Source organism: Cyclospora cayetanensis, unplaced genomic scaffold (genome assembly GCF_002999335.1).
Source record: "Cyclospora cayetanensis isolate NF1_C8 unplaced genomic scaffold, CcayRef3 CcayRef3_contig_84, whole genome shotgun sequence".
NCBI classification, from domain to species: Eukaryota; Apicomplexa; class Conoidasida; order Eucoccidiorida; family Eimeriidae; genus Cyclospora; species Cyclospora cayetanensis.
The window spans coordinates 18102-43480 of NW_020312757.1; the positions used below are offsets into that span (position 1 = coordinate 18102).

At 52.8% G+C, this 25379-nt stretch overlaps 4 protein-coding genes across 4 annotated transcripts; all 4 read right to left on the bottom strand.

Moving 5' to 3' along the window:
- Positions 1-1675: 1675 nt before the first annotated feature.
- Positions 1676-4109, bottom strand: LOC113146965 (ice-structuring protein 4-like; the record flags this gene model as incomplete). Its single annotated transcript, XM_026335879.1, is given in 4 exon segments — positions 1676-1822; positions 2331-2418; positions 3323-3354; positions 4068-4109. Coding segments are annotated over 4 exon segments (309 nt in total), but the record flags the coding sequence as incomplete, so codon positions are not given.
- Positions 4110-12539: 8430 nt separating this feature from the next.
- LOC113146966 (Holliday junction resolvase MOC1, chloroplastic-like) lies at positions 12540-13748 on the bottom strand. Its single transcript, XM_026335880.1, has 2 exons — positions 13595-13748; positions 12540-13450 (listed from the first exon to the last, which is right to left on the bottom strand). The coding sequence occupies exons 1-2, from the start codon at positions 13746-13748 to the stop codon at positions 12540-12542; spliced, it is 1065 nt and encodes a 354-aa protein (XP_026191665.1).
- Positions 13749-14628: 880 nt separating this feature from the next.
- LOC113146967 lies at positions 14629-17396 on the bottom strand. The gene is made up of 6 exons (XM_026335881.1): positions 17264-17396; positions 16869-17153; positions 16540-16744; positions 15627-16422; positions 14781-15347; positions 14629-14679 (listed from the first exon to the last, which is right to left on the bottom strand). The coding sequence occupies exons 1-6, from the start codon at positions 17394-17396 to the stop codon at positions 14629-14631; spliced, it is 2037 nt and encodes a 678-aa protein (XP_026191666.1).
- Positions 17397-17460: 64 nt separating this feature from the next.
- Positions 17461-19861, bottom strand: LOC34620750 (ecdysone-induced protein 74EF). The gene is made up of 5 exons (XM_026335882.1): positions 19294-19861; positions 18734-18957; positions 18504-18584; positions 17575-17824; positions 17461-17474 (listed from the first exon to the last, which is right to left on the bottom strand). Exons 1-5 carry the CDS (start codon positions 19859-19861, stop codon positions 17461-17463), a joined length of 1137 nt encoding a protein of 378 aa, XP_026191667.1.
- Between the last annotated feature and the right edge of the window lie 5518 nt (positions 19862-25379).

A 25379-nucleotide genomic window follows, 5' to 3' on the forward strand; every position in this document is an offset into this window, starting at 1 on the left:
CTTGCTGCTATAGTGCAGGGGGATACAAAGTTTCGATGAGAGCTGCGCTAGTGCAGCAGGGGCATCCAGTTGCTCAAGATGCCCTGCTGCACGAAAGATGGGAGGTGTACACATATAAAAATAGGTATATATATGTATATATACATATCCTTGCCACTGCAATTAGAGGAAACGGCAGCAACTAGTGCTGCTGCAGCTGCCTATGTGTGCAACTCCTGCGCACTACTGGACCCCGCGAAACGTGAGCAACAGATGGCCATCTAAACCTAGCAGCACCAGCAACAGAGGCACTGTCTCTTGGCAGTACAACAGCGAGGCGCGCTCTGTTCTTGTTGCTGTGTTTGCCGCTGATGCTGATATGGCTAGTCTTGAAGGTCTTCTCACGCTGCGCCTGGAACAGCAGGCTACGAAAAAACTGCTGGTGTTGTGGACGACTCAGGGCCTCTTTTGTGTTGCTGCTCTTGCTTACGAGCCACCACGATGCCTTGAGGCGAGTGCCGATTGATAAGATACATTCGCTTCTGTTTCAGGGCAGGCCGTTCCTGCTGCTGCTGCTGCGGGAGGTCCAGTGGTGCTGTGGGTTGCGGCACCAAGCAGCACTAGATGAGCGTGCTGCAGGCTCTGGAGTTGCTGATGCCGCTGCTGCAGCTGTTGCTGATGCATCAGTCGATAACAACGCTGTTGTTGCTGTTCAATCTGCTGCTTTAAACGATGTTCCTGAAAGAGCTGTTGTCGTAAAAGCAGCTCTTGCTGCTGCTGCTCCTGCTGCATTTGTTCTGGTTCAGAAGTGCGTGGCGAGGAGGACGTCTGCAAGAGACCCTCGAAGGCTGCGCAGTTGGTGCTGCTATTGTTCTGCCTCAGCAGCAGTAAAAGCTGCTGCTGCTGCTGGATCGCGAGTCGCTGGTGCTGTAAGAGGTGCTGCTGCCGCTGGAGTCTTTGCTGCAGCAAGAGCTGCTGCTCTTGTAGCATGGAAAGAAATCGCTGTTCCCTCATTTTGTTGGTGCAAGGCACAGCGTCTCCCGGGAGAGCGGAGAACTGGTCAGGATGCTGTTGCACCTGCTGTTGTTGTTGTGTTGGCGGAGCTGCAGGTACACCAAAGCCGGGTCCAAGAAGACGCTGCTGCTGATGCGATGAAGGCGCATGTACTGCGTGCTGCTGCTGCTGCTGGCGTTGCTGCTGCGGTGCCCGCGTGCTCAGTTGGTGGCTCAGGAGTGCGTTGTGATTGCTGTTGCCTTCTGCCGGTGCTAGTGTTGGTGCTGCTGCTGCTCCGCAAGCAGTGGCAGCAGCCATCTGATGCTGTTGAGGCGAAGGGTAGCAGGCGGGGGAAGCTGGCGAAGCAGCTTCTGACGCACAGCATGTGCTGCCCGTCGCATGCCCCATGGAGGGCGAGAGGACTGAGCAACAGCTGCTGCTTCCGCTGCTGCAGGAGAGACACTGCTTTGCCGTTCCGATGGGTAGGCAGCAATTTCCGATGCTGGTCTTCTTTGCAACCGAGACGGCAGCGACTGCTGCAGCTGCTGCGTCTCTCGCAGTGTATACATACGGCAGCCCATCACAGGCTTCGGCAGCCCTCAAGCTGCTGCTGCTGCAGACTCCGTCTCCCCGCCTCTTCGTGGGAGCGCTCACGAGTTGATCATCATCCGAGAAAGTGCAGTCGGCAGAAGCAGCCACCTCGTCAAATGTCTGCAGCGCTTGCAAACGCGCCACGTCGCCACTCGCCTGGCACCGGAGGCTGCAAGAGTGAAGCAGGAGGGCTTGCTGCTGCTGCTGCAGGTGATGCTGCAGCTGCCGCTGCAGCTGCTGCTGCAGCTGCTGCTGCAGCTGCCGCTGGCTGCAGTGCTGGTGGTGACGCTGCTGTTGACGTTCGCGTTGGTCGGCTGGAGAGGAGTACGAGAAGCTCTCTACTGCCGTGTGCTGCATGCCGCTACTTACGCTCGAATACAGCTGCTGTTGTTGGGGCTGCAGCGGCTCTTGCTCCTCTTGCTTGGTCACTAAATATGGCCGCGCATGCATGCCGCATGTTGCTGATGCTACGGCAGCGGCCTGCTGCTTCTCTGGATAGGTGCTGTTGGTAATACTGCCGCCGTCATCGCTGCGCCATGCACCGCTCCTGCTGCTGAAGGGCTGAGACTGCATCTGTTGCTGCACAGGGCAGTCTCTTGAGAGTGGATGCTCGGCAGGCGACGCTTCACTGTTGATTCCTGCTGCTGCAGAGAACGCTGCTCTAGCTGCTGCTGCTGCCTCTGTGCTGTCACAGCTACTGGGTGTCTCGAAAGAGTCGCTAGAGCGGACCGCCTCAAAAGAGGACGAAGTGCTCTGATCTCCGAAACCGTTAGGCCAAGAGCAGCGACAAGTATCCATCTTGTTGTAAGCGTTGCACCGGCTGCAACTGCCCTCCTCCAAGGCACAGTTGTGTTGCTTCTGTGGATGATTGCCGTCATGGTTCTGGCAGCAGTCAGATACGGATGGTTCTTCGCACATGGCAACAGTTGCTGCTCCTGCTGTCTCGTGCTGCTGCTGCTCGCGCTGCAAATCCTCCACTGAGCGAATCGATCGAATTGCATCTGGGCCTGTATGTGGCTGCGGCAACTGCTGCAGCGGGCGGTTAAGTGCTGCCGCCAATACATTTGAGCGGTACCTATCATATTCCTCCGTAGAAACAAACAGCTGAAAGGATATCAGGGAGAGGAACTGGCCCTCTAGTAGGTTCAGCTCTGGTGTACGCACTCCACCGACCTTAGCATAATGCCGGTTGCTGTAGTAAACATCATCATAGAACTTCGCGGCCACAGCGACTGCGGAAAGCAACAGCCGGTGAATATTGAGCAACGAGACAGTAAATCCTGGATGTCTTTTCAGAATACGGTCGATGTAAACGAGGGCTAGCACGAAGCACTCATTGCTGCAGCCAAAGTAGCGCGCAACTCGCTGCAAGTAGGCTGATACCGTTATAGCGGGTGTCGATATGGCATGGAAGGTTGTTATGCTGCAGCAACCTGCGATACATTCGGGAAGGCACACAAAGACACGTGCAGATGCATGTGTCTTGCTCGAATTCTTCTCCTGCAAGCAGCCGCTACTCGTGCAAATGCTGCTGCTTGTGCCGTTCGTGTTGCCCTGAATTAGCCGATGCTTGTGGCGTGCATGCATGCGTATTATGCATGTATGTGCACGTGTGTGTATAGATACAGGCATGTGAGCGGCAGAGACGTACTGTTTGGCGATGCGGCTACGAGGTGCTCGAGTACAGCAGCAAGCGAAGAGATGAAGGCAGCCTCAGCGGGGGCAGCCTCTGCAAAGCGGTCGATGCTGTGGTTGTTACTGCTGCTGCTGCTGCTGCTGCTGTTGCTGTTCCTACGGTCAAAGGCCTCCGAGGGGCCCCCCAAAGCGACCGCGCCTCCAGCAGTTGTGACACTCATGATGGATGCCAGATTTTCCGTCCAGTAGTGTCCCCTTGCAGGGATACCCAGGCGTACAGCTATGGGTTCCGCTGCACTGGTAGCTGCAGCAGCAGCTGCAGCAGTTGCTGCAGCAGTTGCTGCAGCAGATGCTACCGCTGGACCAACGACACTAAAGAACCACACCACAGGTTGCTGCAGCGGCTCAGATACAGCTTAATGTGAGATTGCGCTGCTTTGCAACTCTTACTTGATAGATACAGCATGAGACACACAGAAACAAGCTTGATGCATTAGCAATTGTCGCTGTGTTGTCGGTGCTGGTGCTACGACACCCACACCCCTGCGTTCTCTATCCTCGTGCACCCGTATGTATGTGCCCCCTTTTCCTGTGCCTGCCGTTGCTGCTTCCCTGCCGCGAACACAGGTGTCGCTGCTATTCCTGCTGCCCCTTAATAATGTTAAACAATATCCGGGCAAATCCAGGAGCAGCAGATACCGCCCATAGAGCTGCTTTGCGGAACCGTGCAGCACCAGGATCAGCAGTGGCAGCAGCGCGACTTTACACCGGAGAAGCAGCAGCGGCAACAATTCTGCTGCAGTCCTCCAAGCGTGTCATGGCAAAGCAGCTGCTGCAACACGGCGAGAGGAAAAGACAGGAGTCTTGACGCCAGGGTGCGGCTGCTGCTGCTACCGCTGCCGCTGCTGCTCCCGCCTGGCGCCTGCTCCTGCTCCTGCTCCGGCGGCGTAGCCGCGACAGCAGCAAGGGCAACATGCTATGGCGCTGCTGCTACTGAGGGCTTTTTAATCGTTGAAAAACTAAAGAATTGGAGCGACAAATATTCGAGGGGGCGTATATAGAACAGTATGAGTAGATACAGCTACAAGAAGCAAGGGTAAGCAACTTGGTGGGCCCGATACCAGTGGCAGCAGCAGCACCAGCGGCAGAAAGCACCGACAGCTAGAGCCCCGGAGCTTTGGCTGATTACTGTGCTGGCGTTTGAATATATATACTTTAGCTAGCTAATCTAATTGCTGGTGGAAGTGTGCTTCTAGATAGCTGGAGTTAAGGCATTTGTATCGAGAATTCAAGTTGAACGGCGCCCTTGTTTGTCGGGCTCTCTCCCTCTTTTAGTGTGTCTCCAAAGCAGCATAGTGGTCTGCAACGAGGAATATGGGTCAAATGCTGAGGTGGCTCATAATGCATAACGCATCTGCTTTTACGAGGCCGCACGGAAACGCGGAGTGCACTAAAGAAACATCGGATCATTGCTTGTCTTGCCGCTTTGTATGAGGCGAGCGAGTTGACAGACTCATGCAGCTCTTAACGCTTGCAAGAGGAGATATGCTCATGTTTTTGGCAGCGGCTAAGGACAATCCTTCATAGTTTCTACAACCGGATGTTGCGCATGTGCGTGCAGCTTGGGGTCACTGGACTATCCTCGGAACATGCCTGAACCTAAGAGCTAGCCACCCACATGCTGTGAACTCAATAAATACTTGCTGTGTGCAACTTGCTGCAGACCCTCTAGGAGCACTTACTTCACAGGAGTCATGCTAGGGGCGTCAAGACACTTCTAGTAAGGGTCACTGGCCTTGTAGCGCTGTTTTGCGCGCTCAGCTGGACTAGCAATATCTTTTTCGGCGCATGCTACACTTCAACTCTTCGTTGGACTAGTGATATTTAACTAGACGTAGGGAGGAATTAGATCTGGTTTGTTTGTCGGTGTGCCTAACTTATTGCAGAAAAAGTATTACATTACCTGTGAGTTAGGACTTGTGGACAAGTAGCTGTGAAAGCGCAGAGCGCCTAGAGGATCCAAGTACACGCAACCTAGCTGCCATAATCTCCTAATTCCGGGAACCCTGAGGGGCGTGGGTAGGAGGAAGCAGAGAATTCTCTGGGAAGCACCTAGCGACTTCCTCAAAATCTTGTATTTGATCTGGGGCTAGCCGTCTCCTCGCGGAGGCCGTGAATAAACGCTATTTTTTACATAATCGCGAGGTTCGATGCAGCTGCTACCTGCCCTTTCACGGCCTGTGGATGCAATTGAGTGTCAGGCCTGCATGTACATTTTCTAGTTTCGACGAAGCTATTCGGTGATTCAATAATATGTTTTGTAAATCGACAGCAGTTCAAGTACACTCACCGGCGCTGAAAGCTGAAGGTGGCACAGCGCATGTGTGGGGGCCAGAGGCGTGCCTACAAGTTGGTGCGAGCACAGGAGCTGCCAACCGGTGAAAATAAATGATCTGTCAGCCGATAAAATGCTTGTGGATGCACCAATAAGGCAATGCTAACCAGAAGTGTACAGAGGTCCTGAGGATGGACATGAACTTGGGAATTTCATCGGCTTGTGATGTGCCTAGGCACCTGGCATTTTACCCCGCAAATAAAGAGAGACAAGTGATTTTTGTGGCATTTCTGTTGGAGAATCAAGCACATTAACGTTGGCTTGACTCGCCTGGATTGAGTCTCCTGCGAGTAGAGATAAAGTTACTTCAAGCCTTCGTACGAAACTTGACAGAATGGCCTCCCCCGACATATGCTCAGCAGCCACTTTAGAGAGAACTGATATAGTGAAGAAGCGAAGTTTATCAGTAGACCGGTTCATTGAGAAAATAAAGCTGTGGTTCGTCAGGGTGAGTCACAACATGCACTATAAGCTGCTCCATCAGTTATTTTTTCCGGGTCTTCCTAAAAGTAACGTTAGGTGGTCGCAGGATGACCACCCACTCCGTGTTCCTAGCCAGTGAAGAACCTGAGGCTTCCGGAGCCAGTGAGCGCGACTTCGAGTTCGTATATCAAAGCTGTCAACTGGCCCTAGCCTACAGTCTACGATGAGCAAGAAAAGAAAGCCAGATATAATCCAAGCTCCCCAGCTGCCACAAACAGCTCTCAAACAGCGCAACTGTTTTTATTGTGGAAGATTGAGCCATATAACCTGGGAAAACGCAGAAAGGCACAGATCTTTAGCAACGGGTTTGGGCCTAGCGGAAGCACGCTACTTTGCGAGCATAGAAGGCGCATCAGGAGATAAAACGTCTCGCAAACGGGCTAAATTGGATCTAGCTGCAGCTGGGGACCCAAAAAAAGGTGCGCGCAGAGGTACAGTCTGCCTGTTCAATCGCTATCACAGTCCCCAAGACTCAGGTTTGCTGACGGGCAACAGAGCAAAAGGATTGCCAAGGTTACGGTAGGTGAATGCCTCTTCAAATCGTAATTTGATTTTATGAGCATGGTCTGTGAGTTCTACGTTGGACCTAAGCACCAGACATAATCCTATAAAGGCCATGGCTGACCCGGTAGAAGACGCGCAGGCGTTCACAATTGCAAGCTTTGAAGGCTAGGGTTCCTCAAAGCGTCAGGAAAAGGCATTTTCTGGTCTAAAAAAAAATATGTTAGCTAGCATGTCTCGAGTAGGCTCGCTGCGTGAAGAAGGATAGTCAGAGGCCTAGTACAAGCGGCTCAGCAGCGCAGGTTGAGAGGGCCACTTGAGAATGCTTCCCTCGAATCGGCTTTCTAATGGATTTTGCAAAAATTCTACTGGAAGTACAATAGAGGAACAGCGGGAATAAACAAATCTAAAGGACTTTGCGGATCTGCTACACAATGACAAGCTGCCAGCAGGCTGGCCACCTGCTAGTCGTTCAGCGCACCGTGTTGAATTACTCTCTACGTCGGCCCCAAGCAATAGTTCATGGAATCAGAGGCTCTCACACCATGAGAGGAGATTGAGAGGCACCGGGATGATTTGTTGAAAAACCCAAGTGCAAGAATCGACCAGCACTTTTGGGCATAACCCCGATATTGGTGCGGAGGAAGGATGAGGGGTGGCGCATGGTAGTTGAATTCAAGACCCTGAAAAACCTTAATGCTAGGAAGAAGTTCTCGATGCTTCCTTGGTGAAATACTTGTCAAATTAAAGCGATCAACATTCTACTTCACACTTGACTCCACAGACCCCGTCTAACAAATACTTATTCGCTCTGATGGCGAGCACAAAACAAGCTCCACTAGCACTCGCAAACGCGAGTGCACCTGAATGCCTCTTGAACTTTTAAACGCCCAAGCTCATCTACAACTGTGAACTACTCGGGAATTTCGAGGGCTCAGCAAGGAGGGCTGGATGGCGATGTTCATGAGCGACGTTCCAACGTTCAGCTAGGGTGTTCAAGTCCAGCTATAGCACCTACGGCATGCGGTACAGCTGCTGCAGGGTAAGCAATGGTATGTGCAAGCACATAGCTGTCTGATACTATGAAAACATATGTGCTTGTGGAGTTTCGTGCTCTGCTTGCAAGAATTTAGCTATTTAGCGAAAACTGCGGCATCCAAGGCGTGACCTTTACCTTAGCGCACACGCAAAAGCATTAAAGCGGTTATGCACTTGCATATTGCTATCTAATTGTCATTTATTGGGCTTGGGCAGATCGCTGCTCGTTGAACTAATCTACTTTGAAACAACGCAGTCTGTAGCCTAAACAGCGGTGCGGAGGCGTATGCCGCCACAGGGATGCTTATCCGTCGCCTTCAAAACTCTGAAGTTTCACTGATTCTAGAAGAAAGATGCGTGACTTATATGCGTTCTACACCCATACAGTTGATAGTATTTTCAAATTACACAGTGGCAAAAGGATGAAACAATACCATGTTGAGGATGGCCTGCTGTTGTTCAAAACAAAATGGACACCTCGTCGAGTGTTCATTCCAGCTGTGGTCAACGGTGCCGCTATGCATAAGGCACATGATGATATTCTTTGGGGCCATGGTGGGATTGAGGTACACAAGAAAAGCTCTCATGTTCCTTCTGGTAGCCTGGAATGCATCACGCAGCAAAGCAATATGCTTTTTTTGCTACGGTTGAAAGCAGCCTAAGCCGCGCAAGTTTTCTAAAACCGGCCTTTTGCAAAGCCTTCTGCATCATAAGAGTATTTGGACTGATGTGGCCATGGAGTCCGTAGCTGGACTGCCGGAAGTCAAAGGGTCAAGATCGCGTCGACGACGCTGCTTACAGACTCAGCAAAGATGCTAATTTCTCCCGCGTTTTAGCTCTTTTATGGCTTCAGACGCGACTCAATCACTTTAATATCATGTGTGAAAGCTTTACAAATTTCGCGAAAGTATTATTGGGAATGGATTCAAAACTTGTTTGTTTGTCCTCGAGTGCCTTTGTGGCCCGCCTCCCAATTTAACACCATACGACCACTGTGAACCACACGAAGGGAGACTGAAATATAGAGTACACCGGCCGCACTCTTCTGTACTATTTGCAACTCTATGCTCATAAAAAACTCTGCTGCTTGGCTTGGTTCTGTTCCTTGTGCTGAGTGGGCTTATAATGCAACAAGTTATCTACCCACTATTCGCTGGCATCCCTGGTCTACGGTGGGAACCCCCTTTCTGATACAGACCCAGCGCTGCTGATTTGGTGTCAGCAGCCACCGGCAGCTACTTTTGGTAGCTGAAAGATCCAGAAAATAGCGGAGTGCTCCACGCAAATGTATGCGCGAAGTCAAGAGAGAAGGAATTCTTTTTACTGGCGGTCGGAGGTGTGTTTCTTTCCAGGAGATTTGGTTAAGGTGGATAGGCAGTTCAGGAGGGCACCAGAAAGAGAAGAGCTGATGAAAAGTGTGGCATTTGACTAGCACTCTGAAATTCTCCAAAAGTTCTCTTGCTTATTCTACCGGTTTGCGCCTAACTTTAAGGTGCCACACAAGCATCAAGATTGGCTTCCTGAAGAAATTCCCAAGACTTTCCTTATTTTTCGCAGACGTCGCTGTACATGTATGTGACCAGCGTGGAGGCGAAAGATACACAGGAAGCCGTGGAGGAGCTGGACTCTAGGGTCATTGGTCGCCTAGATGGAAAGGGGAGCATTTACGGGCTTTATTGCATGCGGGAGAATTTGTCGCTCTGTTTCGGCTTACAACGCTAGTCTCAATGAAAAATATTTCTTGCGTTGCTTGGTAATCATCTTTCCGCAGCTGTTATTCTACCTGAACCACCAGCCATCGTTTATGGGTTCTGCTAGAACCACTTTAAATTATTACTTTTACAGTATTTTCTACCCTCAGATTAATGTGCAGGGCCTTTGAGGTTTGTTGTTTTTACATTCTCCTATTGGCCTCTTCACTATTTCGAAAAGACTCTGCTGCATGCGCTGGCTCTCTCTGCACGTATACATTGATCTATGAGGCACACAGGCACTGCTAAACTAGAATTTACTCTGATTCACTATACGCACTCTACTCATGTTCTGTTTTCACCCATAACATGCCTCATACACTTTAATGCTCCGACAATAGCAAGCCACCGCGACGCCGCGGTTGGGTTGGCTTGATCCCTTGTTTGCTATTGTATGTCCTTTTCGCTTTCTAGTTTTTTTCCGAGCGGATGCTCATTTTGCTTTGTCATTCTGACTCTGTTGTGGGTCCACTGGGGGGTGATGATAGGGCTGGGACGCTTTCTCTGTCGTACACAGAGTTCGTCTGGACGAGCACGTACGGAACAAACGCACGTGTTTTTAGAATGGCTCAAAACAGATGAATCGGTATAAGCTACATTTAATTACTTTCTACTGCACTATTTATACTTGAATAAGGATCAGTTTAGATTTGAGTGATTGGTTGCAACTAAATATACCTGATTATTCGTTGAGCAGAGTTAGTTCGATAGAAGAAGATGCAATGAAGTGTGTGTGTACTCTGTCAAAGTAAACTAGTTGTGAATGTTCGCGGTTCATTACTTACTTATGCAGCTACGTGTACCCTAGACTCCCCTCCTTCCTCATGTCGGCAACTCTGACTGACGCTAGAAGGAGAAGGCTGTAGTTCTTTTGGAAAATACAACAGCATCGTTTTACATTTGTATTGAGTCTGGAGACATTTTTTTTCTCTACAAGGTCCCTGGAAGAGAAGGCATGTAACTTTCCATATAAGGCTCTACGTAGGGAAATATTCCACTCTAGACATGATGACTTAATATAATGTCAGTAGAAAGTTTTGAAGTCCTGCTGGAAAAATCCATCCCCCCTCCATGACACTCATTGCGGGTTTCGCCTTAACGAGGATCAGAGGCAGGTAGCTAGGCCCCTTGGGGGATGCTGCGCTTGTTGCACGTAGCAGGAGCGTGCAGTGACGAGCACACAGCATCGATTCTTATCATATTGAGCCCACTACCTGTACGCAACAAATTGCAAACACGAACAGCCAAACCATGGGACTGCTATTTTCCCGGTAACTCTTTGCTAATATACTGTGGATTAGAAATTGCTGAAGTGTAGTTTTGCCCGCTGCACTAGTGGTTTTCCCGCATGCAGTACCACAAGACGTAGTAGAGATATGCAGAACTAACTAAAATAGCGGCTTTTATCCACACTATCAAATTGGTGAATGTATGGTATTACTGCTCTTTGAGCCCACTAGGTACAGAATGAGCTTAGCGCCAAGCTAGGATTGTGATTGTGTATACTAGTTCCCGTGCGCTGCGTAGCAATCTGCATATAGATTTTGGGCGAAGGCGATAAGTGCTTTAAGGATGCAGCTTCTTAGTGGCCTGATGTTGTTACTTTTCTGGCCTGAAACCTTGTTAGGTTACTTTGAGCGCGGAGGTACAGTGGGCCGCGCTTAGCTACCCATAGGCACTGTCAACTGTACATATATCTTAGCTAAGAATTAATACAGAATTGGCTGCTTTGGGGGTTGGCTCTTTATATATGTTTTCCAATCCATGTTTTAGTGGCTTCCAACGCATATTCTAGACGAGGGAGCGCCACAAGGATGAGGCAATTTCTCAAGAGGAACAGGTGGAAGCCCTTCTCAGTGTAGACAAAGCTTTGAGGCTCGGCTTCTTTTTCTTGATATCGGGTCTGAGTGTGTCCCCCATATACATACGTTTTCCGAAGCCTTCAGCTCCTGCAAGATGGCAGGGCCACAAAAGGAGAGCTCTTTCTACTGTGTATTCGCATGAGTACAGCACTGGGAGAGAACACAGAAATAGTGAGCTCGTGTCTTTGCTGGACGGGTGGCCTTTTCTGCATGCCGACCAGCCTGTCTTCACCGAAGCAGGGCCCCATCTGCAGCTCGCCGCACATCCCGTGAGTCAGGGGTCGCAAAACAGGAAGAGTCGTTGATGCATTGCATGCAGGTCGCCTGATCCTTCGCAGCAAAACCCCGTACCTAAACACGCAGCAGCCAGTCTTCCCGGTCTGGTGGAGAAGGGTATTCAAAAATCTGTGAGGCTGCTCACATTGTGTCCGTCAACTTCCAAGCTTGGCCGTCTTCCTCTGAAGGGGTCACGTCCGAACACTGTGCACTTTGTCACACTTACCAGTCTTCTAAGGGCGAAGCGACTGGGCGGCTGAACTGTAATTTCCAACTACACGGACTTGCACCGCGCCTTGATGGTTCCCGACCACGGCAAGCCTTGGCCATAAGGCTGCCCTTGATTGCCTAAAGCTTGGCTTAGTGCTTTTCTACGTAGGGTAAGACCCAATTGCCGTATTGCTCATTCTGTCAGGCGGCTGCAGTCTCCCGCTGAGCTGGCAAACTATAGCAACAAGTAACGGCCGAGACAAGAACATTTATCCCAAAAGCAAACACTAAAAAATGAATTCCCCTTTGGTTTCTCGGGATTCTGAGAGGCGAAGATCGGACCTTAGTTTCAACAGGAAGCGGCATTTAGCCGCATGTCCGCAATGCTCTTTATTGAGCTAGCTACTTCTCTGGCTAGCCCCCCCAAACCCTACGGGCACTAATTTCGAGAAGGCCTGGTGAGACAGCCGCTACTCAGATAGCTAGCTGGAAGGCCTCCGGACGAAGGAAGAAATGTAAGGCTGGACACATAACGAAATAACAAAAACACTTTTTGCCAAGCGCTTCGAGGCCCAGCAACGCCTCCACTAGCAGCAGCAAAACATATGACAAGGCACTTTCTCTGATGGTCGCTCGCAGAATATCCTCTGGCGCACAAGCCTCCTAATGCCGCCGCATCTCCATCGGCATTCATTATTGCTTAGTGGGCATTGCTGTTGCTGCTGCTTCCGTGTTTCTGGCCCGTTTACCGCCGGAGCAGCAGCCGCACCAGTATCGTGCTGTGCAGAAGAGGATGTATTTCCTGCCGCTCATGCAGCATCTACGTTAAGGATTTCGTGCAGCGCCGATGTACCGATCAGTCTGCACCAGGGCCGCCATAAGCTGCCGCGCACGCCGGGAGACTAGGGGCCGTAGCATGCAGCGCAGCGGTCCCAGGCTATCTCTGGGGATTCGAAGACTTCCCGAAGTAATTCCAGCAGCAGTTACATTGACTGGCGGATCCCAGGGGGGCCCCTGGGAAGGCGCCCCGGGCGAAGGGCCTCCCCCTCTAAAGGCCCCTGCGCGGGTAATATCCTGGATCCACAAGTCCCTTACGTGCCCTAGGAGGCGTATCAGTGGCAGGACGGCAGCAGAACTGAGAACAGCCGGAGACAGCGAAGACGCGACATGCGCCAACAACGCTGCAGTGTCCTTATCAAGCAACGCTACAGTCGCTGCCGAGGTGCTCAGAGACAGCAGCGCAATAGCATTTTCCTCGGCAGAAGTACTGTGCTTGTTGTGCTTGCTGCCGCTGGCAGCGCCAGCCGAGCCTGCAGCCACCCCAGCAGCAGCTGCTGCTGCTGCTTTCGCGACGTGTACCGAAGTGGGGCTTCCTTTGGCGGGCTTTGCTTCTATGGCGTCTGCTGCTGCCAGCGCTGCCGTAAATATGCTATCTCTCCATGTAGGAGTCTTCCTTGAATCAGCAGCCGACGTCCCCATTCCAGCAACGGGTGCGGTGGAACCAGGCGGAGGCGGAGGAGGGGCAGCGAGAGTGCTGGACCCCTCCGCTTTGGCATAGGGTCCTACAGTGCATTCGCATATTCTGTTCATGTGCTTGCCTGCAGAAGCCGCTGCTGCTGCTGCTGCCAATCCCGCCGCTGTCGATACAATGGCTACGGGCAGTGGAGACGGTGCTCCAGGAATCTTTCGCAAGTGGCTTTGGTTTGCGATGGTGTCCGACACGTCAGAAGAGGCTGCTGGGGTCCCGGTACGGCGGAATGCCTCGTGCTCTTCGGGTAGCTGCTGCAGTTGCTGCAGTTGCTGCAGTTTCTGTTGGCGTCGCTGCTGTCGCTGCAGCTGCAGCTGCCGCTGCCGCTCTTTGTGTTGCAGCCACAGTTGACGCTTGTGTTCGAGGTCGTGGATTTGCTGCTGCCTGACAACCGTAACAGGGGGAAGCAATCGCGCCAGCTGACCATCAGAGGACAGAGCGAGGCCCCCCCAGCTGCCCCCGCAGGACGGGCAACGAGGCCTCCCAGGAAGAGGCGTCCACAGCATATCGGCTCCCGTGGGAGCATACAGTTGTTGCCAATCTGGAGCTGCACATCCCTGCTGCTTATCGGACGATGGCGGAGCTCCCTCTGTCTTGGTCTCGCGTAGTTGCTGATGCTCCGCGTTGAGTTGGTGCTCGCTGCACGGCGGCGTGCAGGCCCAGTAGTTCGTTGCTTTGTTGCAGAAATCCCGTATCCATGAAACTTCCTCCAGAGCTCCTGATGGGCTATTCAGGCTAGACGACGGAGCTTGTGAAGCGCCTCTGATGAGATGAGACCTATCCGAGGCTTCGCAGGGGTTCACAGATCCCTGACTCCCCGCCATAGTTGCCTCTCGAGGAGGTTCGGCTGTCTCGGCAGCAGCCGGAGACACTGAAGCTGCTGCTGCTTGCTGGTACGCAGCTTGAACCCGTGCAGCTTCCGCCAGCCGCGCGCCTTCCCTGTAGAGGGCTAGCCCCTCATCAACGTGCTGCAGCAATCGCTGCTGCTGCTGCTGCAGCTGCAGCCACCGTTGTTGCTGCCTTTGTTGCGCCTCGTATTGCCGTTCCAGGAGGATCTCCACGGCCTGTTGCCTGCGTTGCAGCGCCAGCTGGTTCCGCTGTCTCCGCTGCTGCAAAGCTCCTGAAGGCCTCAGCAGCACGCAACGAGGCCTACGGAGAGGGCCTTGCACAAGGCTCTCTGAAGGACCACAAGATGGTCTTCCCAGCAGCGGCTTGAGGCTCCACGCCAGGAATATCAGGGCAGCCTTGCATGCAGCAGCAACAGAACAGCCTGCTGCTGCTGCCTCTGACGAACGCCGTTTCGGAGGGCCCTCGATCTCACATAATCCCATTTGGATGTTTGCATCCTCTCCTTTCCCTGATGCAGGCAGTGCTACGGGCTTGGCTTCAGGCACTGCGCTGGTGGCTGTGACACTTGGCCGCTGCCTTTGCTTTTGCCTGAGAAACGACTTCCAAGCTCGGCGAGACATGAAGGGAAAGCCGAGGACCCACGCGCTTCTTAGCTGGCTCAAATGAATTTTCAAGGAGGGTTCTGTCACTGCACTGAGAAGCAGATCTGCCAAAAGAACGTTCTGTGCATTCTGCTGCACCTCTGTGCGCTGTTGCTGCACCTGCAAGTTGCTTCGCTGCTGCTGTTGTTGTTGCTGCTGTAGCAACTGCCTAAGCACTTGTCTGTACTTCCTGCTGTAGCTCTTCCACTCGTAGATGAGCTGCGCACTGACGGCTTCAACAACTGCGGGATCACGAACATCAGACTCCGCCCCTCGGGCGGTCCAGTGGGCAGGATTAGGCTCCATGCTGTTGCCGCTGACGCTGAGGCTGCTGCTGCTGCTGCCACTGTCAAGGTTAAGTCGCCTTGAAGCCGCCTCGATCCACCGAGCTGCCGCAGCAGCTGCTCTGCGGGATGCCGATAGACGGCTAAAGTTCACCATGGCTTGGAAGGCGCAGTCCTCCTCCCCGGGAAATCGCTGCATCGGGAAGGGCTGAGTGCTTGTGCAGCTAACGGAGACAATGCTGCAAAGCTGGAGATCTAAACAAACAACCGACAGGTTCGCGTCGGGAGGCACCACCTGCAATTCGCCAAGCTGTCCAAACGCTTGCTGTCGCTGCTGCAGCTGCTGCCGGTGCAACGCCAGGAGGTCCATGCGGAAGCTCCCGGAGGCACTTCTGTGGAAGGCTGCCGAGCGCACCTGTTCCTGCATCTCCTGATGCAGCAAAAGCTGCTGCTGCTGCACAGGCAGATGCCGCCAGAGCAACTCCTGGCTACCCCAAGGGGCTTCCGCTTGACCCCATGCCTGCTCGTGTTGCTGCAAAGGGTACTGTGGCCGCATCATCAGCAGGTGCTGCTGCTGCTGATGGTGCTCCTGCTGCAGCATGAATTCCACTTCTGGATCTTCTGCTGCATAGTACTCCTGCGCCCTGTGCGACTCCTGCTCAGGCTGCTCGGGATACATGTTTCTCCCCGCTGCAGCAAATCTACCCGTTTGAGCTAGGGAAGCGTCCCCCATCTCAGTGCTCGTGCTGCTCCTGTTGCTGTCGGTGCGCAGCAGCGAGCCTATGCTCTCTGCACACCTGAGCATTGCTCCACGGGCAGCTACAGGGAAGGGAAGATCCAGAATCAAGTAACGATCGGAGACAAAGTATGTGCTGTAGCTGCAGAGCGACCGCAGCAAAGGAGCAGCATCGGTCCAGAGACTCCACTGTCTGTCCACCCAGCGACACCACCCCGAGTCCATGTGCACCTCGCTGCTGCTATGAAAGCTGTTGCAGCTGCTGTGAAAGGTCGCAAGGCTCCCCTCACTGCTGCTGCGGTGGCTGCTGCCACTCCCACCACACCACGAGTCTACCCGGCGCCACTCGACACGCTCTGGACTATACGGAGGCTGCCGCTGCTCCTCTTGCTGGTACTGCACACCTTCACAGAAGATATCGTGGTCAGTAAGACGATCGCAGTTATACCAGGTATCGGTGTCACTGTCGTGTGGCACCTCCCCACGCTCTTGCTGCCGCGTCTGCTGAGGATCCAGTTGCACTATTGCAGTGGGACTGTCTTGAAGCATCACTGCGTTGGAAGGCGGATATCCGAAATACGCTTTGTTGACCGCTTGATCTTGGTGCTGCGGTTGTTGTTGTTGCTGCTGCTGCTGCAGCTGCAGGCGATACTGGTGTTGGTCTCGAGAGCTGCGCCTCCTACTGCCTCCCTCCTCAAAGGCTACGGTGGAGTGCCTTAGGTCCTCAGCAGCACTTGCTGCTGCTGCTCCAACATCAGCGAGGACTGCAGCAGCACCTGCCGCCTGCCTTGCTCTATCCTCGTCGTGCCTCTGTAGCGCTGACAGCCACGAGTGATTTTCTAAAGGTCGCGTTTGCTGCTGATTCTGTTGCCAGTGACTCTGATCGTGCTGTGTGCTCCAGGGCTTGTGCTGGGGTGAGTCAGGAGATTGCAGCGCTCCAGCGACAGCAGCTGCGGCTGTGGCTGGAGCAGAGCTATTGCGTCTTTCATAGGCTCCGTGGCTTCCTCCCGAAGGGTCAAGAGACACCCCTGGCAGCAGCCCCCCCTTTTGCGTATAGGATGACCGCCCAGCAAGATGCCTGGCAAACGCCAGCAGCAGGTGGCTATTCCAGTCGGCGTTTCGCCGCTGTTGATGTAGTGTGTGCTGCTGTACATGTTGTTGCTGATCCTTCCAGCCCTGCTGCAGCTGCATTTGCAGCTGCTGCTGAGTCGTGGGGGGTACGTGCCTGGCTCCTGCAGACTCCTGCGGTGTCTGTTGTTGCTGCTCGTGAGCGGGTGGCTGCGTTTGCAGCTGCAGTTGCTGCGACTTCCTCCTCAGTTTTTTCTTTCTTTTTCCTGCGTTTGACTTCTCTGACGCCTGAGGCTGCTCGGGCAAGTCTATCTGGTGCTGCAATTGGGGTCGCTGTTGATGCAAAGCACCGAAGCCGGGAGGGTGTCTGGGTGCTCCGGCAGCGGCTGCCGCGACGGCAGCAGCAGCGGCAGCTGCAGCAGCAGCGGCAGCAGGTGATACGCGTGCAAGCGTTGCTGGAGGGAAGGCTTCTTGTTGCAGTGCCGTGTCAGTCAAGGCAGCAGCAGCAGCTGCTACTGCTGCTCTTTGGGGGCCGGCGGACGGGGTGAAGAGGGACTGCTGCTCGTCTCTAAACATCTGCAAGCGTGTGTCTCTCAGGTGCTGCTGCTGCTCTCTCAGATGCTGCGGTATCGCCCTGCCATTATGCGTTCCTGGCTTGAGATTGAGTGCCCCTGAAGACAAAGACAGCGAAAGACACATCTAGGGGACTTACAAACACTTTTCCAGCTCTGGAAGACCTGTTGGAACAACTCACTTGGTTCCTCTGCTACTGCAGCACCAGCAACAACACCGACAGCGGCCCGTGCGGTAAGTGTGCGAGACGTATTTGCTGCAGCAGCATCACGGAGCGTCGCAATCCAATCGCGTATCGACCGCATTGCATGCGCTGTTTCGAGCGCCTTACAAAGCCCCAGGGCATCTCCACCGAACGCAGAGCTGTTAGACCCGCCTGCAACTGCTGCAGCGGCTGCTGCTGCTGCTGCTGCTACGGCGGCTGCGGCAGCCTCCGCTACGGTGTTATTGTGGGTGGTCCTTCCTCCAATGGACTGTGGCACTAAGGGTGCTTGGGGCCCCTGTCGTCTAGGAGGGACGGCAACGGGGGGGGCAGAAAGCGAGTCCTCCCACTCCAGAGAGTCGCGATACATCTGCTCTTCCTCTGGCGGGTACAAAGAGAGGTCTGAGATGTCCATACGCGCACTTTTAGAAAGATCAGAGTCGAAGCACTGCTGCAACAACAGTTTGCTGCTGCTGCTGCCGCCTGTTGTAAGTGAGCGGGCCCTTGGGGAAGGCAGCGTAGATCCCTGAACATTGCCGCGGTTCCACACGTCGTCCATCTGCGGCTGCCGCTGGTGCTGCAAAGAATTATCTGGCGAGGAGTGCGCGCGGCTCTCGGATGCCTTTGTTCCTGCTGCAGCTGCTGCTGCAGCTGCTGCCGTCTGCCACTGCATCCAAGGACCTAAGTGGCTGCTTAGAGCCGAGGTGGCCACACCAGAGCGTTGCTGCAGCTGCTGCTTTTGCTGGAAGTAAGACGGAATGGGCGCTGTTAGGGAAGAACACATGGAGCCTTGGGAGCACTGGCTCTCGCGCCACTCAAGCCTTCGCCGCTGCAGCTTTGCCTGTTGTGGCTGCTCTGGCGAGAGATCTGGTTGCCGTTGCTCCTTTTGGACGTCTTGGTGCGGCTGCGATGGTTGTGGCTCCGGCTGCTGTTGTCGCTGCAGCTGCTGCGGCTGTTGCTGTGCATCTTTGACTTGCAGCCAAGTGCCACTTCGAGGGAGGCCCCCAGGGTGGGGGGGCCCCCCGCCGCGGTGAGGCCCCCGCCTGTTACCCACTGCAGAGCGACCTTTTGCATTTAAAGGCCGCGGTTGCGGTAATGCACCTTCTGCTGACGCTACTGGTGCTGCTGATGGTGGTGCCCTTGCAGCTTCTTCAAACGCTGGTTTTGAGGCTCTCACCGGTGATGTGGTTGCTTCTCCCACCGTTCTTGCGCCCTCTGGTGCTCCTTTTGCCGCTGTGTCAGTAGCTTGGCTACCATGAGGTAGCGTAGAGGAATGCGCGTTTGCGTTCGTAGCTGACTGGATGTTCTTTTCTTCAGTATTCCTTAACCGGGGCTCTTTCCGTGGATGCTGCTGTTGTTGCTCGTGCCGCTCACGTCCTGCTGTGGAGGGGGGAAATCCTGGCTTCCCCAACAATACCGCATCTGGAGGGGCTGAATCGCTTTCTACTCTCAGCCTGGTCTGTGTATCTGAAAGTGGAAATGGTACTGCTGCTTTTGGTGCTATTGCGGCTGTTGTGCGGGCAACCAGTAGAGGCGAGCTACCCGCGATCGGTTGGATGTTGCAGGCGTGGTCTTGACTTGCCTCCTTTTGCTGCCCCTGCACCTGTTGTTTTTGCTGCTGTGATGGCGTTTGTTCGGGACGCTGTTTTCCGCGTGCAGAGCGTGCGGGGGAGGTTTTCCTCCAATGCTCTTTCAGAAGTTTTTGTTGCTGTGGTTGCTGCTGCTGCTGGTGTTGCTGACGCTGTTGCGCTGCTGCTGACCCTTCATCCGCCGTGCGCTCCTTATTTAGCACAAGCTTTGATACGGGTGCTGCTTCTGTGGCTGGTGGCACCTTTGCTGTTGCTGTGGAGGTAGCGGCTGGTTGCTGCACCTCCGGTCCTACTGATTGCTCCTCTTGTTGCAGCCGCTTTCGCCTAGGCGGCCCTCCACCTCGGCCTCTTCCTCTCCAGCGTCCTGTGCTGCTGCTACTACTGGATGAAGTGGCACCAACAGCGCTTGGTAATTCTTTCTGTGCGCCCAAGACTGTGCTTCCTGTTGCTGCGTTTATTCCCAATGCTCCTGGTGCAGCCGTTCGTGCTACAGCGGCTGCACCAGTTGCAGTTGACTCAGATGCACAAATTGAGAGCGTTGTGTGCATGGCGTTGGGGTCTTTGACCGCATTAGATCGCGAAGTGCTGGCAAGTGGTGCTGCACTTGTTGGGGAGGCCGCAAATGTTCCTCCTGCGGCTTGTTGCTGGCCTGTCGCAGCTCCCACTCCTGCATGCATTTGGCCCCCTGATGTTGCAGTAGTATTTCTGCCGGACGCCCGGCGTTGACGATGATTTTCTGGCATTAGTGGCACTAAAATCTTGTACTGCTAATGCCTCTTCTGGTGCTGTTGCTGCTGCTTCCTTCAGGCTGTTTCTAGGCTCCCGGTTGAAAACGTTCCTGGAGGGCTGCAATTCTCGCTGCTCCCCGCGTGATCGGCAGAAGCCAAGTCTGCAACAGCATCCTGCGCGTTTCTATTGAGTGTGTGCTCAGTATGCACTGGAGTGGCTTTCAGCTGCGTATGTGACGCGTAGGTTCAGCTGCTGTTGCAGCAGCAGCAGCTGCTGCTGCAACAGCAGCTCCAACAGACGTTGACCTATCAGCAAACCGCCGTCAGAATACTTCACTTGATGACGCCTTAGAACGCGATGTGGGCCTCCAGAGGGTGCGTGGTTTTAGGGGGGAGGCCTTGACGTCACTGATGCTGTGTCTGCCCCTGCCTGTGCGCCTGCTTTTTCTCTGCTGCCGTTGTTGCTATTGCATCCTGCTGTTGCTGCATAAGCCAACAGTCCAGCAAGGCAGTAAAGCTTTTCCTTTCTAAGGTCCCTTGGCTCTGGATATGGGGGGGCTCAGGCATACGACCTTGGATTTGATATCAGGACACAGGGCGGAGTTGCACGCAAGGACCACAGTTGTGTACCATGACACGGGCTAGAGGTAACAAGCCACGGCCAACAAGGCTTAGGCCAGAATTATGGGCTAGGGTGCGTCGTTCAACGAGTCAGCTGACAAACTGCGAGTTTTGGTGGGAATAACAGCCCGTGCTCGTTGCGGCGGTGAAGTAACAGAACCGTGACAGCACCCGCAGCAGAGTTGACGCTGAAGCGTAAAAAAGGTAACTGACCAACAAGCAGTGGATAATATCCCCAAACATTTCGTGTTCTGCTCCTTTGCTTACCCCACATTCCAAAACGCTCGCCGTCGACCGCGGAGCAGCAGCAGTAGCAGCAGCTGCTCGAACTGCTGTCCTTGGCTGTATCTGCCGTAGCAATTTGTGCCCATTATGAATTCTAATATGCTTTTAATACACCATTTAAAATAGCAGGTAAGGATATTTCAAGAACCCTCCTGAGTACCAACCCCAATTCCGAAACCTCTAAGCGTGAGCCTCAGGCTTTCTACTGGCAACTCCCAGGGGACCACCCCTCTCAATCACCCCCGCCAACCAGAGGGTTGCTCTTCTTCTATAAGCAATAGAAAGTGATGTTCTGATTTTTAAAGCTCTATTTTATTGTCCTGCGATTTATTTATGTTGCTTGATATTGTTATGCCATTCTTAATGTCGCTTCGCCTTCCGCTCCGCTCATGGTGCTGCTATTTGGTGACCCGTCGGGGGATACTTTGGGTAGCCAGCCTCTGCTTGTATCTGCTCCTCCCCCATCTAGCTACCCTATTGTACGCGTGTTACTGTGATTTGGACAAGCGAAAAACTTACATCCTTCATTGGGTTGCGCTCGTAGCAGCCAACTAGTATTGGGCACGCAGGTTCTGTTTCCTTTTAGCTTTATCTGTGTGCATATGCTCCGTTGGCGATGACAGCCAATGTCCTGGGGCTATTCGTGAGCGCTAATTCCAGTAGCAACGTCGTGCCCCTTTGAAATACCTCTCTGTTGCTGTCTACTCGCGTGTCTAAGCGCGCCAGTGCTGCTGTCTGCATGCCCCTCTACTCCGCGTCTTCTGTCACTATACTTTTATTTATCAGCCTCGTTCCTTCTGTCCCATTGTAAAGGTCGGCCCTTATATGCTGCAGCGTCGCGCTGCTGCTCCTTCCTGCATTCCCTACGGTGCCTTATCCGTAGACAAGCGCCCACATTTCCGCAAAGCATCGTGTTCCTCTTGGGGCCTCCAAAGGAGATCCCCAGCCCACAGAGTCTTACAAAAACATATGAGCAGCTCGTTAATGGCATAATATCTATAAAAAAGCGGCTCTCTTTTCTTTGCTTGGGGCGCGGCCAGATAGGGACTGTGGCACGACGGTGCAGCAGCCTCTGAACACTCGAGGATCCGCATGCAGGCACAATATATGTCTTCGTACGGTAGAACCCGGATTTTTCTATATGACAGGCACAATGTGAGAGCAGCCAAAACAGTATTTAAGCTCATCTCAGCTGCCGCTCGCGCCATCCGTGAGAAGTGCCAACATGTTGCTTCGACCAACACAGAAAGCAGCGAAGCGCGCAAGGCCATTAGGATCTTGAGTTTGAGTCACCAAAGACACTTTCAAGGGGAGCAAGCAGTCAAGGCATAGACTAGTTCTAGAGTGGACTAGGACGTGGGCTCCAGGGGTTAAGGCGAATAGCTCAATACGTACAACATATTAGCCGTACTGAGACCATGGATATTTTGAGTAAAGGATTGGGCAAACCTCCAACCTTAAGTTTTAGATCATATATCCTAGCCGCTGGAGCAGAATACCCGGTCACCCCCGTGATACCCATTGACTCACATGAAGACAAGCGACAATCTGGATTCCATCTCATCGTGAAGTCGTTGCTGATGACGCAGACAACAAGCTTATTTCCTGGGATGTAGCTATAGTGTTTGAAAGTGTTCTTCGGGAACCCGAACTGGGATCCACGGCCATGAGTGCAAAAATCTTGTACAGGAAGCTGGCACTTTAGAGGGGACACCGGCAAATCTGGCACATGAACTAAACTTTCTAGTAATAGTGCTGATAGGGGCCTCAAACGCAGAGAAGTTCAGGGCTCAGAGTTAACGCTATCAGCAAAGGCACGTGATCTGCAGCAACTGGCAGAGGCTGTATCATCAGCAGCACCATTACGACGGCATACAGAAATAGTCGTTGTACTCATCCCCAATAGGTCCTCTGTACAATTCAGTGTTCCTGTAGGCTTCTCTTTCTTTTTGCTCCTTGCCCAGTCTACTATTGGTCTCAGCGACCACCAGTGCCCTCTTGCGCCGCTGACTCTCTATATCTGGAGATCATAAGTACGCATAGGCATATGCGCATGGCACGATCTCTGTCTCTGCAGTTGTCTACTATTATGATCGTGGGTGTTTTTTAGGCTATGAGTATTCTGGTGGTGGCCAGCTGTAGTTTTTAGGGGTGTCTATCCATCGCCTGTCAAGAGCACATCTTGCCAGCTCCCAGTGCTTTCTGGCGTTGACGAAATACCATAAACTCTACATCCTCAGTGCAGGCTACGCAGCTCAACGTTAGCTTAGTGCATGCGGAAGGCTTTCATGGCTAGGGCTTGCTTTCCTTGCTCGAGCACGACGCTAAGGCGGCGCTGCGCCTCTGCACAGCTGCAAGCAGCAAATGGGATAGATGCTTCAGAAGTTTAGTGTTGAGGGGTTACAGTGTATGATTCTTGACGGTTGATATCACGTAATTTTGCCTCAAGGAGTGATAGAGCCTTTGCATCGTTGTATTGTAGCACTTTCTAAAGCCAGTACTGCATGCAGCTGCGTTTATACCTCAATTAGTGCTTAGTTGTATTGATTACTTCTTTCTTTTCCTCTCTTCTGCCTATATTCCCTCTGACGCCCTCTCTGACGCCCTTCCTGGCTCTCCTTGCCTACATGCCTCTTGTTACATCCCCTAGTTGTCAGCTTGGCTGCCCTCGGCTCCCCTGTTGAATGCTTCTCTAAGTCTCCCCCTTTCTACCAAGGTGCCCTTTTGCAAGATGATGAGTTTTCTCCCCTATCCCCGTTTTCCGCCCGTGTTTCTTACCTCTCCCACTGAGCCTCTCTCTCTTTTTCTTTTTTCGAGGCTTCTTCCAAAGCCTTGCGTCTCTCTGCGTTTGCGGCCGCCACCGCTTCTGCGGTCTTAGGTGGATATCCTTTAAATCCATCCTTGTTTCCTGCTAAGCCTGCAAGCCAAAGCCTCCACTACTTCATCAGCCTGTGTCCATCAAGCCAACGTTATCTAAGATTCGTTTTGCCCATTGTATGACAGGAGTTGCTGTGGGAGACAGGGCCGATGGCTTTACTTACTGCCTGTAGGGAGGCGTGGGAGCCACGGGCTCAATGATGTGTCTCCAGTGATAAAGTCTTGCCTTCCCTCAGCCAAGAATGGATCCTGCACAGACCCTGAACCCGTAGGCGTAAGCTGTAAAGGCTACAGGAAGCCATGGTGCCACTTCAAATACAGCGTCCATGATTGATACCAATACACTATAGACTGAAGTGTCAGTGTGTTAGAGCGAGAGAGAAAATGCATAAAGGCCCTCAGAAATTTGCTTCAAGCGTTGAAGGACCAGGTTCCTTGACTCAAAGCCAATGTACATGTAGTTTTATGTCGATTTCTTTCTTTTCAAGTTCTTTGTCCACCACCTTCATCGCCGCGTCTCTCTGGCGCCGTTCTTCTGCCTGAAGTTCACGATACCGACACTGTAAGCTAGCGCACTTTAAAATGCGTGTGGTTTGAAGTACAAGGCCATGCATTTGGAGCCTTTGACAGAACACAGGCTCTATGATATGCAGTGAACCGTTTAGCACAAGGTACTGACGGACAATCTGTTGGTTTCGTCTCGCCATATCAAGCCGGTGTTGCGCCTCAACTTCCATCTAAAGCAAAGCATCAGGCAAACCTCCAAACACCAAACCCAAAAGTAAGAGCTCCATGTGTTTATTCTGACGCAGAAAGCGTTCCTCCGCAGCAACAATCAGCCGAAAGCTGAGAGCAATGCATGCCTTATTTAGCAAGACATGGTACAGGGTCACATGCCATATCCATAAGCCCTAAGCCCCCACCTTCTGGTGATGCATCGCCTCTTGCACTCTGGATGTTTGCACTGCGAATTCCGCATAGTTCCTGAGCACAGGACAAGCCCTTTATCCTAGGCCCCACACCTTGAGCCCCTGGCCTGAGCAACCGATGGGAGTCGCGTTGCAGCTATACAGCAGCTCTTCGGCTTGACATTTTACTGTCAAGGAGATAGGCAGTCCTAATTTGTGTGGCGCACGTGCATCTCTGCTTATCTGCGAGCTCCAGCAAGGCTTGCTGAAACATGTGCTCTTGCAGGGCTTGCTTTTGCTGTTGTTGTTGCTGTTTCATGCGCTGCGAAAACCCCAAGTCCTCCCCCTCAAATACCAGCATGCTACTGGGCCCTGCCGCAGCACGGTGGTCCTGAGATTGGATAACAGTCTATATACGCTGGGCTTAACCTCAACCCTCATTCGTAATTAGGCTTGCAGATTGGCTCCTTTTTCGGTCAACTGATGGTTGTACCATTCACTACCAGGCAGCCAGCTCTAGTCGCACAGCCCCATTTAATTTGTGTAGAAGTATTGAGGCTTGGCATAGCCCCGTGAATGTGCATATATGTGGGCCCGCATTACGTGAACAGCAAACGCGGGAAATCAACAAATATACAGCCACATGCCGTTTGTTTCGCAAACGTACATGCATATGCTTCCACGTCCATCTGCATGTATATAATCGCATGCGTGCATTTATGCTTTCATTTAGTGATTGCTTCAGATACTACAGAATGCGTGTACGTTAGTGCCTC